Source organism: Stegostoma tigrinum, chromosome 6 (assembly GCF_030684315.1).
Source record: "Stegostoma tigrinum isolate sSteTig4 chromosome 6, sSteTig4.hap1, whole genome shotgun sequence".
Taxonomy (NCBI): Eukaryota; Metazoa; Chordata; class Chondrichthyes; order Orectolobiformes; family Stegostomatidae; genus Stegostoma; species Stegostoma tigrinum.
This window is the reverse complement of record NC_081359.1, coordinates 77041672-77061187: the sequence shown is the minus strand read 5'-3', so window position 1 is coordinate 77061187 and position 19516 is coordinate 77041672. Positions and strand designations below refer to the sequence as shown.

Genomic DNA, 19516 nt, shown 5'->3' with positions numbered 1-19516 from the left:
TTAGGAGGACAAAAGCTGACGTTTCAGGCATAGACCCTTCATCAGAAAAGTTGGAGGTCTTGATCTGAATGGTGTCAAGAATATTATCATGAAAGCACCATATGACACGACAAAGCTTGGGAACACAGTTGACACTCTCTAGAGGCCAATCTTATTAAATAGATTGCTGTTTGCTGCTTTTTGCAGTTTTCTCAATGAATTGTTTTGAACTAAAACCATTGTTATTTAAGTGAACTTAAAAATAAACCAAAAAGAAAGCAAAAATGGAAGAAAAAAGATGAGAGAAATCCGATAAATAAGCCTTGAAAACACAAAAATACTGGAAATGCGCAGCAGGTCAGGTTGTTTCAAATCTGTGATCTTCTATGAGATTGCATTGACTTGAAGAATGAACTTTTTTTTTCTCTCTAAATATGCTGTCAGATCAGATGAGTAATACCAGCATGTGTTTATGTAAATTTCAGCTTTCCAGCATCTGTAGTACTTGGCTTTTGTAGTAAGTGGGTTGTCAAGCTTGAGTTTAAATAAACTATAAGAAAAATAGATGTTATTGCTAATTCAAATCATAATCATTCACCCAAATTTCTTTAAGTGAAAAAGGTGTGCAAAAGGACCGAAAGGGAACACCTCTGGCACAGTGTACTTGGCATTGGCCTCTCCCTCGCACCACCATCTCCCCACCCAACATATTTGTCATATGAGAAGAAGATTCTTTGGCAAGTTGGTTTTATTTATCCATTTGTCATTTTGCAGACATTTTGCTTCCTCCAAGGATTCATTGGAATTTGATGACCCAACATTGTTAGACAACATCCTTAGTGAGCATGTAAGTCTTTGAACCAAATAATGTTATTCATGCTTTAGAAAATTTGTTTCCAAAATAAATACGGTAAAGACTTGAGTTTGTAAGATGCCTTATCATAAATCTGAGAAATAATTTCGAAGTGCATTGATTGTTAATAGATTGGTAAATAATTCATTACCCTAACAGGGGCAGAGAGACCGGTAAGTTTCTTAGCGGAGCAGCATTGAGTTTCACTTTTGAATTTCTGGAGTTTGAAATACTTCATTGACTTATATTGCATTCAGTGCAGATGAAAAGAAAATTGTTCACTTGTTAAAATCAAGATCAGAGATAGCACTGTCTTTGTCAAATTCCAATTCTTCCATATGTTAGAAAACTCACACTAGGTAAAAAGAAACAAAATGGATTTCTTTCTGCAGAGCTTCACTTCAGGGGAGAAAGACTTCTCAGCCAGTTATTATTGCTTTTGCAGGCATAAAAGGAGAAGATTTGAAATGTTCAGTTGATCGACAGTCCGATGGCCGATAAGTCAGGGTCCTGAGCAGATGCAATCTTTCAGGAAATATTAACAAACCCTTCGGAGGGTTTTCGTGTGAGAACACGTGAAATTGGGCTCCAGGCACCACATTACAGCCACCATAAGGGTTCTTTTCCAGAAACACGGGAACTGTGCTAGGAAGCTTACTTTTAGCAAGCTTTATCCCTAAAATCCAAAACAGCTCCAAGCCTGCAAAACAGTGTTGAAACAGAATAGCTATAAACTCAGTCATAAAAACAGTCCCATATTTTCCCTGGTGAGTTCAAAAAACAAGCCCAGTTGGAATCATGTGGTCAGCAAGAAAGTTCAGTTCAAAAATATTCCATTGGTCTTTGCATTGCCATTTTTAAAAAATATCCAACTACTTTCTAAGATCCTTTAAATTCAAGTACTCAAAAAATTTTAATCTGAAACCTTAATACTTTTGAGAATTCACAACAATCCTATGGATGTTTTTATACGTATTATACTTTTTTTTGCATTTCAAGTTGATGTTTCGACTACTTCGTGTTTTTTTTCCTATCTTTGTAAATACTTTTATTTGTGTTCCTTTTTAATGATGTGCCATTAGTGTCTGGTCTTAGACTCTAGCGTGATTGTTCCCAAATTAACCACTAGATGGTGTACAAGATTGATTTGAAATTATATACCCTTAACGTATAATAGGGATATGTATAGGTTTGCTCAGTCAATTCATTGTTTGCTGCAGGAACAGTGTTTCAATGGCACAACATGTTAGTCTTCATTAGCACACCATGCTCCGTCATTGTTCTCAACTGGAAGTTAAAATGTTTTCATTATGCCATAAAATTATTAGCGTCCTGATTTACCTGACTTAAAGCAGTGTGTATTTGCATAGTGTGAAATCAGAAAGTATGCTGCAATGGGTTGGTGGGGCTACAATTTAAAAAAAAAACCTGCTCATAATCAAGTTAACATTTGCATTGTCTTTTAAAATAGATACATTTTTTAGTACAGTTATAAATGCTACCTTACAGAGTAGCCAGCAGCTTAAGAATCATTCCTCAAACTCTCTTTCACACTGCTATTTGTGCTTCAGGGTTAGCTTGCTTTTAATTCCAGTTTGATGTGATGATCACTACTCACTTAAACATTTTCCTTTATTGCTGAAAAACATCTATGCTAAATTTCTTGCTTGAGCCTTGCTAGCTATCCAGTGGCTACAGTAAAGTGTTTTATGCTTGATATTAATATTACAGTTGTTCAGCATATGCATTGTCTAAGGACTGACTGAAATTATCACAAACAAACATGTCATTGATGTGAATAACATTGACTGTAAATTATATCCTATCACTATTGTGAAAAAATCTACAGAAATTTAAAGATGGATTATTAAATCAAATCCAAAAGTACTGCAGATGTTGTAAGTTAGGAACAAACACAGAATTTGTTGGAAAAGCTCAGCAGGTCTGGCAGCATCTGAGAAGAAAAATCAGAGTTAACATTTTGGGTCCAGTGACCATTCCTCAGAGGTTTATGGTATTCTGAGGAAGAGTCACTGGACCCAAAACGTTCACTCTGATTTTTCTTCTCAGATGCTGCCAGACCTGCTAAGTTATTAAATCAGTCAGGTTTAATTTACCACTTGGCTAGAGGATACAAGCAGAGATCAAAGATTCTGTACTATGATGCAGCTGATTGTGGAAACCCAAGCTAGTAACATAATACTCTAGAGATAGTAGATGCAGGAACAGCATCTCATATTTCGCTTGGGAGCCCTGCAGCCCAAGGGTATCAATGTGGACTTCACAAGCTTCAAAATCTCCCCTCCCCTGACCACATGCCAAAACCAGCCCAGCTAGCCCCCGCCTCCCTAACTATTCCTCCCACCTCAAGCCCCACTCCCATCTCCTACCCACTAACGTCAACCTGCCCTCTTGACCTGTCCGTCCTCCCTGGACTGTCCTATTCCCTCCCTAACTCCCCATCTACATTCACCTTCACTGGCTCTAACCCCACCTCTTTGACCTGTCTGTCTCCTCTCTCCCTATCCTCTCCTTTATCCATCTTCTATCCGCCTCCCCCGTCTCTCTACTTAGTTCAGAATCCCCTTCCCCTCCCCCATTTCTGAAGAAGGGCCCTGACCCGAAACGTCACGCTTTCCTGCTCCTGTGATGCTGTTTGGTCTGCTGTGTTCGTCTAGCTTCACACCGTGTTATCTCAACATAAAAGTCTGTTGTGCCATAATTACATTGCATGAAATTGTATCTGTTTTTCCTCAGACTCACTAGTTTGAGTTTGAAAGATTTAACAGACTGGATCTAAGTGTGTTTCTGCAATAAGTAGCGGATTCTGTTGCTAAAGTTACAGTTTTGTGTTTCCATGCATTTACTAAAAACCACCGCAATTGAAGCTGTGTTTTATAAAGTTAACATCAGTTATCATTCTTGATTTGAAACAATTTGGCCGCAGCTCATTTGAAATGTTGATATTTGCTCCTTATTATCAGCTTCACAATACATGCAGGACTAGGAAAGTAATGCTGGTGTTCAGGTGCACTTAAAGAAAATGCTTTACTTTTTTTGTATGAGCTACATATGTTGATTTAGCCAGCTGTATTATATTTGCCTAATTACATATAATAGTGACTTGCTGCATCTCAGAAAATAGTGCTTATTTCAGAGCTTTCATGGGAATTAGATTGTGAGATTATGAGATTGGGCAAGAAAAAGAGAAGTGTGCACTTGGGAAAGTAAAATTTGATGTGGAAAGATTAGTGTTCAAAACAAAGGAAAAGTAATAGTTTTGTGACATGGAAACCAGATTGTTCAGTTGCACTGTTCAGGATTGCTGAATGTGGTTTACAAATTTTCAGATTGAAAAGGAGTTAACCAAAGTACTGAAGAAGAACGAGAACCTCTAATTACCAAATGTTGCACAACAAGGAACATTAGATTGACAGTTTCTTATGAAGTTCAGATTAGTTCTTATGATAAAAATGGGGCCATCAAAGTAAGACTGACACAAGTGGGTCTTAAGGTAAAATATTTACCTGAAGGAGCTAATCAGTGAAAAAATGTGGCTATTATAAGTAGAGTGGGGAAGCCCACTGAAAAAGAAAACAACTGGTTTAATGTACAGGATGAGGGTGTTAGGGCCATGGCAAGTATCTAGGACGTACAAAAATGGAAGTGTAAATGCAGTGTATGCAGTGTTATCTTGGTGGCTACAAACAAATTAGAAGGCCAGCAACTTTCTCAAAGCTACCAAACAGCATTCGGTTGCAAATGCATGGAAAAGATATCACCTGAGTAGTCTTACAAGGCCTAACAAGCTTTCGGTACAAAGTTTTCAAGAAAAACTGGAGAAACAAGTTACAAGATTTACCTATGGCAGGAAGAGCACTTGTGAAGATTTTCTTGGCTGGGGTAGTAAGAAATATTTGAGAACATGGGTCAGTTGCCAATTAAAGCTATATTTTTGCAGGGAAGTCAGGTCAAAAGGAAGTGTTTCTTCACCCTTATCTCTGAGGTTAAATAAACACATATATGGCCTAGGTGATGCATCCCTAGACCTAGGTTCTTCTCAGTAAGATCTGTCTTAGCTTGGGAGAGAAAAGGCCCTCCTCAAAGATCAACATTGCCTTCTATGTGTGGAACAACAAGAGATGGGTGAGATAATGAATGAATATTTCATGCCATTATATACTGTGGGGAAGGAAATTGTAAGTAAGGAACTTGGGGAAGTAAATGGTGATGTCTTGAAAAGAGTCCATATTACAGAAGAGGAAGTGCTGATGATCTTAAAACACATAACGGAAAGATAAATCTCTAGGACCTGATCAGACATTTCCCAGATCTTTGTGGGAAGCTAGGGAGGAGATTGCTGGGTCCCTTGCTGAGATATTTGTCATCAACAGCCACAGGTGAGGTGCTGGAAGAGTGGAGATTAAATAATGGCACCACATTAGTCAAGAAAGGCTATAAGGAAAAGCCAGGCAACGATAGCTCAGTGAACCTTGAATTAGTGGTGGGTAGTTTGTTAGAGGGGATTCTGAGGAACAGGATTTACATGCATTTGAAAATGAAAAGACTGATGAGGGATAGTCAGCATGGCTTTGTGCATGTGAAATCGTGTCTCACTAACTTGATTGTCACCTCTTCAAGAAAAATTCAAAGAAGATTGAAGGTAGAGTGGTAGACTTTGTTCAAATGGACTTCAGCAAAGCATTTGACAAGGTTCCACATGGTAGACTGGTTAGTAAAGTTAGATCACGTGGAATCCAGGGATAGCTAACAAATTGAATTCAAAATTAACTTGAAGGTAGGAGACAGAGGGTGGTGATAAAGGATTGCTTTTCAGACTTAGAGGCCTGTGATCAGTGGTATCAGTGATCAGAAGGATCAGTGCTGGATCCACTGCTTTTTGTCATTTGTATAAATGGTTTGGTTGGGAATATAGGAGGTAAGGTCAGCAAGTTTGCATATGACACTAAAATAGACAGTGTAGTGGACAATGAGGATGGTTATCTGAGTACAATGGGCCTTGATCAGATGGGCTAGTATGCTGAGGATTTTAATGTTAGATAAATGTTACGTGTTGCATTTTGTTGAGGCAAATCAGGGCAGGACTTATATAGTTAATGGTAGGGCTCTGAGGGGTGTTGCTGAATGAAGAGACCTAGGGGTGTAGGTGCATAGTTCCTTGAAAGTGTATCACAGGTAGACAGGGTGGTGAAGAAGCCATTTGGCATGTTTGCCTTCATTGGTCAGATCATGGAATATACGAATTGGGATGTCATGTTATGGCTGTACAGGACATTGGTGATAATGGGAACTGCAGATGCTGGAAAATCCAAGATAACAAAGTGTAGAGCTGGATGAACACAGCAGGCCAAGCAGCATCTCAGGAGCACAAAAGCTGACGTTTCCGGCCTAGACCCTTCATCAGACCCTCTCTGACCCAAAATGTCAGCTTTTGTGCTCCTGAGATGCTGCTTGGCCTGCTGTGTTCATCCAGCTCTACATTTTGTTATCTTGGATTCTCCAGCATCTGCAGTTCCCATTATCACTGATACAATTTTAACCCCACTGCAAAGCCTCTTCCAGGGATGCCTAACCTGAAGACGTTACCCTCCTCCCTCCGGACCAACCTCAGGGAATCTCTCTCCCACTGCAACCTTTTCTAAGCTCTTCAACCTTGAAACTGCTCGACCATTTCCTGAAGCAAACCAGGACATTGGTGAGGCTGCTTTCAGAATACTGCGTACAATTCTAGCCACACTTCTATTGGGAAGATGCTGTTTAACGTGAGACGGTGCAGGATAGATGAACAAGGATGTTTCTGGGACTGGCAGGTTGGTGGATTTGAATTATAAGGAGAGGCTGAATAGGCTAGGGCTTTTTCCCCAGAGCATTTGGGGATTGATGGCAGACCGTCATAGAGGCTTTTAAAATCATGAGAGGCAAGGATAGGGTGAATAGACGTAGTCTTTAGGGGAGTCCAAAACTAGAGGATATAAGTTTAAGGTGATAGGGGAAAGATTTAAAAGGGACCTGAGGTGTAACCTTTTCACACAGAGAGGGTGAGGTGTGTACAGAACAAACTGCCAGAGGAAGTAGTGGAGGTGAGTATGATTGGAGCATTGAAGAGGTATCTGTATCCATAATCTTATTTGGAAAAGCAAGATGTTCATTGCTTTTAGTAATAGTAGAGTGTTACGATGTCAGCTGATTATACTACTGGACCGGTCAATGAATGCATTCATTGTCCAGAATTAAACCTGACCGGTCCAGAATGAAACCTGGCTTAACAGTTTTTTTTAGTTTAGTTGATTAATGTGGTGATCAGTTATTGAAAAATATTTACATGAAGCTGAAACATTTCTTTAACAATAGAACAAAAGTTCGTCATGCAAAAGAGAAAATAAACGAAGTAAACAAACAAAACGTAGAAGACTGGGTGATCTGAAACACAGCAGTACAAACTTTCATCCTACTTTCTGGTACTATGTGTTGCAGAGTCTCAAATCCAGAGAAATTACACTCCTATCTCAACTCTGAAGTTTCTACCTAATGGATTACGTACATATGGGGAACAAGTAATTGGCAGGGTTGATGCTTTGCCGTAAGAATTGGAGTAAAACTGCAACTAGAAAAGTACATGCCTGGAGGTGTTCTAACCAACCTTTCACTTCTAGTGTCTGTCAAGGTTCACTCATCATTGAATTGTTCTACATTACTTGACATGATGATCCAAAATTCAGTTTTCAAGAATGGTAAGGATTATGCAAAATAGGTCAGCAAAACACCATTCAAGGCACAACTGCAAGTGGGTTTGTCAAACTCCTTCAATCCTTTTAAAAATAAAATAATTTGCGAGTCTGTTGAAACTCATTTTGGACTTCCAGCAAAAACAGACGTAATCAAGAAGATGTAACATTTAATTCAAACTTTAGTGTTATCTCAATGGTTTTGACAGAAGTGTTTAGCAGTTTTGATTAAGTTCACCCTGTTTAAATGTATCACACATTAATAGCTTTCTTGCTGTTTTTGTTTGCTTCTATTTTTCAGTTAATAATTTCGCTATTACATCTGAACTGTTCTGTACCTGTTGTGTGTGACTTCCATTTTTCTAAATTGCATGGTGCAATCAGTTTCCTGGATAACTTGCTATCTTCAAACTTAAATCAGTAAATCAAAAATATTGATCAAACCAAACTGTAAAATTTTTGCACTTTTTTTTCTGAACTGAGTTTTGAACACCAGTTTGCAAAACTGCATGTAAACAAGATGGAAGTCTATCAAACCCCTCTGGAAGTTAAAGGAATGTGTTTAAGATCAAATTTTCTTTTTTCTGATTAATAGTTGAAATGAATTTGTTGATGTGACCAAGCTGTTCTCAAATGGAAGGATTGTTACTGTTGTAAATCTAGAATGAGCACAGAATAGAAAATGTGGAGCAGATAGAACTATTGAAATTCTTGTTTCTGTTCTGCATACAATCTGTAGCTTAACAAGCTTAAAAACTGTGTGTGTTTATACATGTGGTCGTGAAATTTAGTGTTGTTGGCATTTTCTGCTTTGAATTCAAGACACCAGTATAACTGTAGTCAGGTTTCAATCTGCCTTAAAGAGAAAGGGAACATAGCAACACAGACCATCTCATACCTGTTCCTGACATTCAGTAAAATCATGGCAGAGCTGTGACCTAAGATGCTGCTTGGCCTGCTGTGTTCATCCAGCTTCACACTTTGTTATCTCGGATTGTCCAGCATCTGCAGTCCCCATTATCTCTAATTCCACATGCTTGCCTTTGCCACACACAATTTTTTTCTTATCCAAATGAATTACACAATTAATTTAAAAACCATCCCTTCTTTTAATGCATAAAGGGGACATGGGCTTCACTGTCTGGGCTAGCATTTATTGTCCATTTCTACTTGCTGTTGAGAAGATATTGGTTAACTGCCTGTGACCCTTTTGGCATAGATATACCTGTACTGAAGTTAGGGAGGGAATTCTAGGATTTTGACTGAGAGGTAGTAAAGAAATAGTGATATATTTCACAGCTGAGAATTAATCCAGCATGAATTGTTATTCAATAATTTCACTCCAGATTATTCCAAATCTAATCTTTTAAGGCTATGTCACCTAATCGAAATTCCCCAACTGTTGGAAACTATCTGTTCTTAATATCTTGGCATTTCCAACACCACTCCCCTTAATTTTCTGAATATCAGGAGGAACAACCCCAGTTTGTTTAATCACTTTTGGAGTTCAGTTATCATTCACACCATTCAATGCCAATCTATTCTTCTTAAGATGTGACACCCAGAACCAAGGCTTTGTATAGCCAAAACATGACATTTGCCTCTATGTCAAATTCTTAAAATGGCCAACATTCCATTTGCCTTTTTTGATTATTTGCTGTACCCATTCATCGGTTTTTACTGATCTGTGTCCTTGGAGTCTCTGTTTTCCGATTTCACTATTTAGCAAATATTGTATAATTTTTAAGTCATAAGTGGATGACCACATATTGTCTGCATTGAAATTGACTTGCTACAGTTTTGCCCATTGATTTAATCTATCAGTATTACTTTGTAATTTTATGCAGCTTACAATACCTTCTCTCTGTTGTGGCAAATTTGGATATATGGCCTTTCTATCCAATCATTTATGAATATAGTGAATAATTGAGGCAGCAATGCAGATCTTTGCTCGACACTCCAGCATTAAATTTCCCAACTTAAGCTACCCACTCAGTCATAAAAATCTGATCCTACAAGCCACAACCTGATTTTGTCTCCTTCCATTCAGTCTATTTTCTGATCAATTCCACAGCTTCAATGTTAACAAACAGCAAATATTGGCATATAATTGCAAATAATCAATGGCATTCCCTTGTCCACTACTGTAGTCACCTCTTCAAAATAAAATCATTTTAAAAATTTACCTTGGAGACTGCAGTCTTCTTCAGTACTTGGGTTTGATATTGTGTGCTACTTTGCAAAGAGCTTGGGGAGTGTCAGTGGATCTCGGGTACTGGAAATTTATCCAGAGCCAATATTAAGGGTGAGAGAGTGCGGTTACTTCTGTCTGTGCTACTAAAGAAAGAGGAACTATAGTGTGAATTCGTGAAGATCCTTCATTGCCCTATAACTGCATTATGCTGTATTATAAATGTGCATTGTGGATTCTCTAAACTATATGGAATTTGAATATATGTGATCAAGTAAATAAATGTGAGGATATAAGACAATAAAAGGATCAATAGAAAATTCCTGAGTTAATAACCTGCAATAATTATGTGTGCTTTATTTTAGCCAACATCTGGTGAGATCCGGGAGTTTCTCGTTATGATGGCAATTTGCCACACAGTTGTCCCTGAGAGAGATGGCAATGACATTAATTACCAAGCTTCGTCACCAGGTGAGACAACTGGAATATGATTGTGAAAAACTGGAAATAATGATTGTAGAATTGGAATCAATAGTTGCAACCATCAACAGCATCTCCTTCCATAACTTTGGTTTACTTCCGTGTAATTTAAAGATATAAAACAGACAAAATCCTGAAGAATTTCTTCAGAGTAATCCTTTTACAATATTAATTCAGAACTGTACTGTGTGCATCATTTGCTTCAATTGTATTCTTTATGTCTCACACAAAAACACAGACACTTCTCAAAGATTTTGACTTGACAGTAGTTATGTTTTCCTAATTAAGAAGCAAAATTCTCTTTATTCTGTTCCTTTTGTCGCTCTGGTAATTTGGTGAATTGGGAGGTTCAGGCCAGTGTTCCATGGTTGCCCAAAAGTATCAAAGTCATTGGATAAACTCACAATGGTGTTTTGTGTAGGTGTGAGTGATAATGGGAACTGCAGATGCTGGAGAATCCAAGATAATGAAATGTGAGGCTGGATGAACACAGCAGGCCCAGCAGCATCTCAGGAGCACAAAAGCTGACGTTTCGGGCCTAGACCCTTCATCAGAGAGGGCCTAGACCCGAAACGTCAGCTTTTGTGCTTCTGAGATGCTGCTGGGCCTGCTGTGTTCATCCAGCCGCACATTTTATTATTTTGTGTAGGTGTGTTGTTTTATTTGCATAACTGTAGCATTAGTTTTAAGTTGTGCTCGATTGAGTTCTGGTCCTCTCTGTTATCATTTAGCTGTAAGCTATTAATGGCAGGCTATTCCTCTATTTTATATGCCAGAACTATTGCATTCGTTATTTATACTCCAAATTGAGCAACGGGATTAGCTACATTGTGGGCAGAAATTGCTGATAAAGACTTCTTAATCCATCAGATGCAGAAACTTTATTTTTGTGTTCCCATTGCATATTTAGCATATTTAAAGTAAAATGTTTTTGTTATTTATAGTAATTTGTAACTTATGATCTTAAATCACTCCAATTGTATTCACGTTGCCACTCTATCCTCTGAGGTATTCAGTCATAAATAGAATATTTGTCTGTCCAAATGTTATTTGCACATGTTTGGGCAGATGGCAGTCAGTTGTTAGGCAGCTAGATTTGTTCACTTTGTAAAATTTATGATCAAGAATATTGATTTTACAGAACACTGTTTCTCAGGTAAATATTATATTACAAACCAAAGGATGTGGGTGTAATACAAACAATTCCATAAACGAGTTCTCCTGTTTGCAATTTATTTTCTTTTCAACACAAACAGTATGGTGGGATATAAAAAGGGAACACTAAAGTATGCTTTTCTCCTTGTCTGTCATGTTTACAGTATTTCCTCTCATTTTTCTATGTACTTTTGGTTTATAACACAGCCATGCAATTACTGCGTTAGATAATTTCCATTGTTTGTCACATAATGTGTGTGTCTTCCTAAGATGTAATATTTTGGAAGTCTTATTTGTTACCATTGCAGAGCGAGCTGAATGTGGTAGGTATGGACCGGTAAAAGTGGGATAAATAATGTAAAATGAATACAATGTAAACATGAAATGGTACAGAAAAATAAGGTTGGTGTTAAGGCGATACTAGATTTATTCAATACCGATGATACTGTCATTTTGAGCCACAGATTAATGCAAAATAGAGGTCTGTGTCACCTATCTTCTCGATTATCTGATTCATCATTTACATTACTTCATGAGGTTAATGCAGTGTAAATAGAACTAATTGTTTAATATGTCTTCATTATTGAAAATAACCTCGAGTGCTTTGGGGGAAAAGTTGATTTGGAGCAATAGTTTTGAGTTAGGAGAGAAGGAGAGAAGGCAGAAAATGTGGAAAATGAGAAACTCAACAGGTCTGGCAGCATCTGTTCAAAGAAAAGTTAATGTTTCGAGTTTAATTTTGGGTTGTTATGAAGGGTCACTGGACCTGAAATGTTAACTATTTTTCTCCCAACAGATGCTGCCGGATGTACTTTGTTTCTCCAATATCCTCTGTTTTTGTTTAGGATTTCCAGTTTCCTAAGTTCTTTGTGTTTATTTTGGATGATTCAACATTTCAAACCAATCAAGAGTTGGTATAAGTTGGAGGCCAATAGGAATACATTGGAGAAATCAAGGATTGTGAGTTGCACAGTGTAGTGAGTAAAATGTGAATGAAATGACTTCTGCACTGTCGTATGTTGTGGCTGTGTTCAGCAAGACATCAACCAATTTTGGCAGAGCGAGGTCCATGAACAGCAGTGAAATAAGTTAACAGATTTTTTTTTTGTCCATTGGTGGCCTTTAACAATATTTGCCAAAGCCTCCAAAAAGAAATGGCCCAACTATGAAGATGAGTGCTATGGGAACCTTTGCATCTGTCTGAAAGAGAAAACAGAACCTCTGGAGAACGGCAGCAACATTTAACTTTATGTTTTGGTGGTCAGCATTGCCACAGTAAACTAATTAAAGTCTAGAGAAGGGTGAAGGTCAAATGCAGTCAATATTGTATCAGTGCGTGAATGTGGAGGAAGGCTCAGTAGTTGCTTTTCAATTATTCATCATATTGGTAGTCCTACCTGCTTATTCGCACTACTGCTGACAGATGTGCTTTAATGCAGATGAAAACTCATTGGTTAAAGCCGCAAAGCAGTTTGGATTCGTCTTCACTGGAAGAACACCTGATTCTGTCATTATAGAAGCTGTAAGTAAGCATGTTAATTGTCTTCTATGAAGGTCAGATAGCTGACATCATTTGGAGTTTAATGTCGCATTTGCATTGAACATTTAGGGATGGAATGGATATTCGCTCATATGTTTCCTAATTACTTACTGGGGTGCATAATTTCCAGGATTGAGATATTTGTATATATTCAAGACTTTCTATTTGTTGGAGAACTGAGAAACTGTATTTTCTATTTTTCTGGAATTATCTATGTGAAATGTTAAATGTTTTGTTCTGTGTTTTGTATGCTGAATTGCTACTATTTTCTGAGAACTATCCATATATACCTGAGAAGTTAAAATTGCAAGCCAGATGGAAATAACTTGCTCTTACTTCTGTTTTGGTAGATGGGAGAAGAGCAGACCTATGAGCTACTTAATGTTCTGGAATTTTCCAGGTAAGTATTTTTATCATTTAATATATCACATTGCAGTTACATTGAAGTCATTGCATAGGGCAAAAATTGCATTTATAACACGCCTGATAGTGGTGTAATGTATGCCAAAAGCCTTTGCACAAGGTTTTTGGATGCAATAATGATCGCACCGGGTCAGGGATAGAAATCTACAAATTGCACCAAGGCCGAAGAACCCATTCCAGAACCCTCACCCCATCCCCCTCTCTGATGAAGGGTCTAGGCCTGAAACGTCAGCTTTTGTGCTCCTGAGATACTGATGGGCCTGCTGTGTTCATCCAGCCTCACATTTTATTACCAAGGCAGAAGATATTTGTTGCGATTTGAATTAAATTGTTAGTTAAGAAACTAGAAAATGTGACTCTGGAGCAGATGCACTAATTTTGTTGTAACTTTTAAAGGTCCCTTTTTTTAAAAAGTATTAACATTTTTCAACTGTATGGCCAGTTGTTTTAAGAAATCTGAGACCTGATCTTTCAATTGGAAGATAATCTTTGCTGACATGTATTGTTGTTGTGACTTGTTAAACCTTGCAGCAGATAATAGCTGACTCTGAAGGAATTGCCTGGAAGCTGAAATTTCCTTTTGGCATTTACCTGTTTTATAGAACCTGAAGACCTCCCCAAGTCGGAGACTTTGGAGAGTTTCAACTTTCTTACCTTAATTTTTAGCCCAGAGACATTCAAGGAATTAAAACCTGCTCATTGCTAGCTATAAATTTCTAAACTCATCACTGACTCCCTTACACCTAAACACCCACCCCCAGTGACTTTGCACCTGAACCCCTCCCATTCTGCTGCAATCACTGCCCTCTCCATCCATAACTTAAACCATCCCTGACACCCATCACTCTGACTTGCCACCACCTGACAAGATTTCCCCTTCATGCCCATGACTGCATTCATTTTCATCTCAGTGGTCCCAGTTCTACCCAAGTCCTTTAAGTGACAGCTGTACCCACTTCCCATTAAGCACTCCGCCCCTCCACCAACCTGCCAGTGCACTCTTGCCTAACTGTCAGTTACTGTCAATGTGGCTAAAAGATCCTTCAAACCACAAAATAAGGTGGTGCGACAAGGTTGTAGTTTCAGTGCTGCTTCTGTCCGCTGCTACCTACATAGATTTCAGGACTGTATCATAGATAATGGGAACTGCAGTTGCTGGAGAATCCAAGATAACAAAGTGTGGAGCTGGATGAACACAGCAGGCCAAGCAGCATCTCAGGAGCACAAAAGCTGACGTTTTGGGCCTAGACCCTTCTTCAGAGAGGGGGAATGGGGTGAGGGAACTGGAACAAATGGGGAGAGAGTGGGAGGCGGACCGAAGATGGAGAGAAAAGAAGATAGGTAGAGAGGAGAGTATAGGCCTGCTCGGTTCGCAACAAACAACTGCACCTCCCAGTCGCGAACCATTTTAACTCCCCCTCCCATTCCTCAGACGACATGTCCATCATGGGCCTCCTGCAGTGCCACAATGATGCCACCCGAAGGTTGCAAGAACAGCAACTCATATTCCGCCTGGGAACCCTGCAGCCCAATGGTATCAATGTGGACTTCACAAGCTTCAAAATCTCCCCTTCCCCCACTGCATCCCAAAACCAGCCCAGCCATTCCCCTCCCCCCACTGCATCACAAAACCAGCCCAGCCTCTCTCTGCTTCCCTAACCTGTTCTTCCTCTGACCCATCCCTTCCTCCCACCCCTAGCCGCACCTCCATTTCCTACCTACCACCTCATCCCGCCTCCTTGACCTGTCCGTCCTCCCTGGACTGACCTATCCCCTCCCTACCTCCTCACCTATACTCTCCTCTCTACCTAGCTTCTTTTCTCTCCATCTTCGGTCCGCCTCCCCCCCCCTCCCCATTTGTTCCAGTTCCCTCTCCCCATCCCTCTCTCTGATGAAGGGTCTAGGCCCAAAACGTCAGCTTTTGTGCTCCTGAGATGCTGCTTGGCCTGCTGTGTTCATCCAGCCCCACACTTTGTTATCTTGGATTCTCCAGCATCTGCAGTTCCCGTTATCACTGATACAGTCCTGAAATCTATGTAGGTAGCAGCGGACAGAAGCAGCACTGAAACTACAACCTTGTCGCACCACCTTATTTTGTGGTTTGAAGGATCTTTTAGCCACATTGACAGTAACTGACAGTTAGGCAAGAGTGTTATCTTAGCTTTCAGGACTGCACTGCTTCAGCAGGATGGCTGTTGGTCAGGTTGTCTTCCCAGAAAATATCTTCAATAGTAATTACCCAACCGCTGTACTGAAAATCAGGATCCAATCTCTGATGAAGGGTCTAGGCCCGAAACTTCAGCTTTTGTGCTCCTGAGATGCTGCTTGACCTGCTGTGTTCATCCAGCTCCACACTTTGCTATCTTGGAATAATCCTGATTTTGATCTTGAGTGATCTTTTGTAACAGTGGAGAATTTGGAAGGAAACCAGAAATACCACAATTCTATATTCCTGTATACATCCCTAACTTCCATATTCAGTGCAGAAACTGTGGAATTTCTGTGCTTACTTTTATTGTGTTTCCCTTTTTGTTGTATTTTTGAGGACCAACATCAATGGTGTGCGCTCTGTCGTAATGAAAAATGCATCATGAAAAATTAATCAATGTATTTGTAGCAGTTCCACGTTCAGGTGGTAATCCAAAATAATGAGTGAGTTTTTCTAATCAGTCATTGTGATGGGAACATTTAGAATCAGGTGGCTCATTTTTTGTCAGTAATAATATTGTGTTTTTTTTTCTGTCCAAAAGTACTAGGAAACGAATGTCAGTGATCGTTAAGATTCCATCAGGAAAGATTCGGTTGTACTGCAAAGGAGCAGTAAGTATTCTGCATAACATTTTCAACCATACAAAATGATACAAATTTGTAATACTGTACGCAACTCTGACCTGTTTTTTGTTTTTAAACATGAATCTTTACTGGAACACCGTATATTCACTGAGAATTCAGAGCATTTGTGTATGATGTACATACTGTACATATGAGTATGTATGAATTAAATTTGTTTAATTTTTATTGCGTTCAGTCCTGATGCACAAATTCTACAAAGCCCAGGATGTTATCCTGTGCGCTAAGAGAGTTAATGTAAACTGGAGCGTCATTTAAGCATATCTGTGCTCCAGAGCTAGTTGCTTCCTTCGTTAATCTGTTCCAGTATAGCTACAACATTGACAGCTACCTGACAATGTGAAATTTTGTCCAGGTTTTCCCTGTCTTCAAACAAAAACAAAATAAATTCAATCCAGCTATCAACTGCCCCATAAGTCCCCTTCCAGTCATCATCAGGTGATAAAGGTGTCACTGAAAGATCTGTCAAGTGACACCTGCAAAAACCTGCTCACTGATACGCAGCTTGAATTTCACCAGAGTCTCTTGGTTCCTGACGTCAGTACAGCGTTGGTCCAAATGAAGGAGATGGATGGGCAAAGAAGTTGAGTTGAAGGGGAAGTAGCATCAAGGAACCTGGCAACATTGAAGTCAGTGGAAATCAGGGAAAGTCTCCACATCTAACACAAAGGGAGATAGTTGTAATTGATGGAGGCCAAATATTGAAGCGTCAGGCCATCACTGTAGAAATTCCTCAGGGTAATGTCTGAGACTCGACTTTCTTGAGCTGTTTTATCAATGACTTTCCTTTGATCATAAGATCAGAAGTGGGGATGATTGCTGATCTTTGCACATTGTTCAGCACAATTCATGACTCCTCAGATACTGAAACAATCCATATCCATGTCAAGACCCAGAATATCATCCAACTTTGGGTTGATCAGTACACAGATACCAGGAAATGACCATATGGAAAAACATCTGGATTGGGAGCAGGCATAGCCCATTTGGCTTCTTGTTCTGCTGTGCCATTCACAGGGATAGTGGATGATTCGTTTGTCTTTCAAATTCCACATACCCATCTACTCCTGATAACCTTTCCTTTGTTGCCCTTGCCTAACAAGAATCTACCAACCTTCCACTTTAAAAATATTCAATGACCTTGCCTCTGCTACCTTCTGAGGCAGATCTGAAGTGTCTTCAGTCCAAGAGAAAACATTTCTACGAATGTGTGTCCTAAGAAGCCTCCGTTAATTTTAAATAGTGCCCCTTAGTTCTAGATCCATGCTTTGTGCATTCACCTAAAGACCATTCATAAGACCATAAGGAACAGGAACAGGAGCAGGTTGTTCAGTCCCTCGAGCCTGCCATTAAATAGGATCATGGCTGATCCAGCTTTACTCCTGTCCACTTGCCCTCCTTTCTGTGTAATCTTTGATTTCCGTCTTGATCAAGAATCTATCTTTCTCAGCTTTAAATGTACATGAGGACTCTGCTCCCACAACTCTGTAGCAAGGAGTTCCAAAGTTACTCAACCCTCTAAGAGAAGAAATTCCTCCCAATCTCAGTCTTAAATTGGCGCCTGTTTATTCTGAGACTATGCCCTCTCGTCCTAGACTCCCCCATGAGGGGAAGCATCCTCTCAGCATTTACCCTGTCAAACCCCTTGCAAATCTGTGTTTCAATGAGGTTAGCTTTCATTCTTCTAAACTCCAGGGAGCAGAGTCCCAACTTGTTTAGCCTTTGCTCATGTAACAATCCGTCCATACTGAGGATCATCTGAGTGAACCTTCTCTGAACTGTCTCCAATAAAAAGGTATCTTTTTTTTAAATAAGGGGATCAAAACTATTCATTGTACTCCAGATGTGGTCTCACCAGCATCTCGTAAAGTTGCAGTGAGACTTTAATTGCCCTTCTTACTTCAAGAGGGTTGGAGTATGACTAACATTCCAAAGGTCTTCCTAATTACTTGCTGTACCTGTGTGCTATCTTTGTGTTTCATGCACAAGTATTCCCAAGTGCCTTTATGTTGCAGTTTTGTGTTTATTTTCTCCTTTTTAATTCTTTTCTTTTGTTCTCCCTTTCAAGATTAACAGCTTCACATTTTTCCACATTATATTCCATTTGCCAACTTTATACCCTCCTGTCAATATCCCTCCGTAATCGGTATGTATCTCCCTCGCCACCTGCTTTGCCACTTATTTTTGCATTGTCTGTAAGTTTCACTACTGCATTTTCACTTCTTTCCACCAAGTCACTAATCTATATTGTAAAGTGTTGCAGTCCTAGCATCCTTGATTCCTGTGGAACTCCACTGGCTACGGGTTGCCAATCTTAAAAAAAACTCTCATCCCCGCTCACTACTTCCTGCCATGACAAATTCTGTACCCTTGGCAATATACTACTTCCAACACTGTGGGCTCTTATGACTTGACTTGTTGTAAGATAACCTGACAAGTGCCTTCTGGAACTCCAAATACAATATAATTTCTCTTTCATGAAATCATACTGACTCTGCTTGAATAGATTATGATTTTTCACAGGTTTTGCTGTTACTTCCTTAATTGATTCCAATACTTCTCCAACAATCGAAGTTAGGCTAATTGGTTCAACATGATGTATAGGAGATGTCAAGACTCGCTTCACGCTTCTAAACTCCACTGGAAGCGAGCTCAGTCTTTCAAACCTTTCCTTGTAAGACAACTGGATCACGTGTATGCATCTAGTCAATCTCCTCTGTATCTTGTCCATCTATTTACATACTTCCATAAACATCGAGACCAAAACAGCATGCAGTTTTGAGGTGTGATCTCACCAATGCCCTTAAAGCTGAAGCAATACATCTGTAGCAGTTCAAGAAGCTAACTCATCACTGAATTCACTAAAGGTTGGACAATTAATGTCTGTGCAGCCAAAGAAAAATGCAATTCAAGTAATAAAAATCACTACCTTGAGGAAAAAGATGTCTTCAGATGATGAACTTCTTGCTTAACTAATCGAGGAATTACAATGAACAGTGGTATACTGAAGCTTATAGATCCAGCAAGTCCCATGTTCCATTACTGATCTATGCTGAGAGAGTTCAACTTAGTTGAAATGCCCCTCAGTTAGTGTACAGCAGTACAGTTAGCTTTCATGATCAGGTAGCAGACAAAGTAAGAATTGCAGCTCTAGCTCAGTATCTCAGGACATTTGGTGGAAAATATATGTAGCTATTAGCTCGTAATATGATCAGCGGCCCCTCCGAGTTCCATGACCGTGCAGCCATTGGGAAGTTTAGTACATGCTGATTTGTGTCAGACTCAGTATGTCATTGGCT

At 39.3% G+C, this 19516-nt stretch overlaps 1 protein-coding gene across 4 annotated transcripts in view; it reads left to right on the top strand.

The window, feature by feature from the left end:
• atp8a2 (ATPase phospholipid transporting 8A2) overlaps positions 1-19516 on the top strand; it is a 498882-nt gene that overhangs the window by 189226 nt on the left and 290140 nt on the right. For all 4 annotated transcript variants that reach the window (XM_048533131.2, XM_048533132.2, XM_059646682.1 and 1 more), the window contains 5 exons: positions 754-826; positions 10135-10240; positions 12844-12926; positions 13295-13344; positions 16118-16187. In XM_048533131.2, coding sequence (XP_048389088.1) covers positions 754-826; positions 10135-10240; positions 12844-12926; positions 13295-13344; positions 16118-16187 — 382 coding nt within the window. The remainder of the gene's footprint in view (positions 1-753; positions 827-10134; positions 10241-12843; positions 12927-13294; positions 13345-16117; positions 16188-19516) is intronic.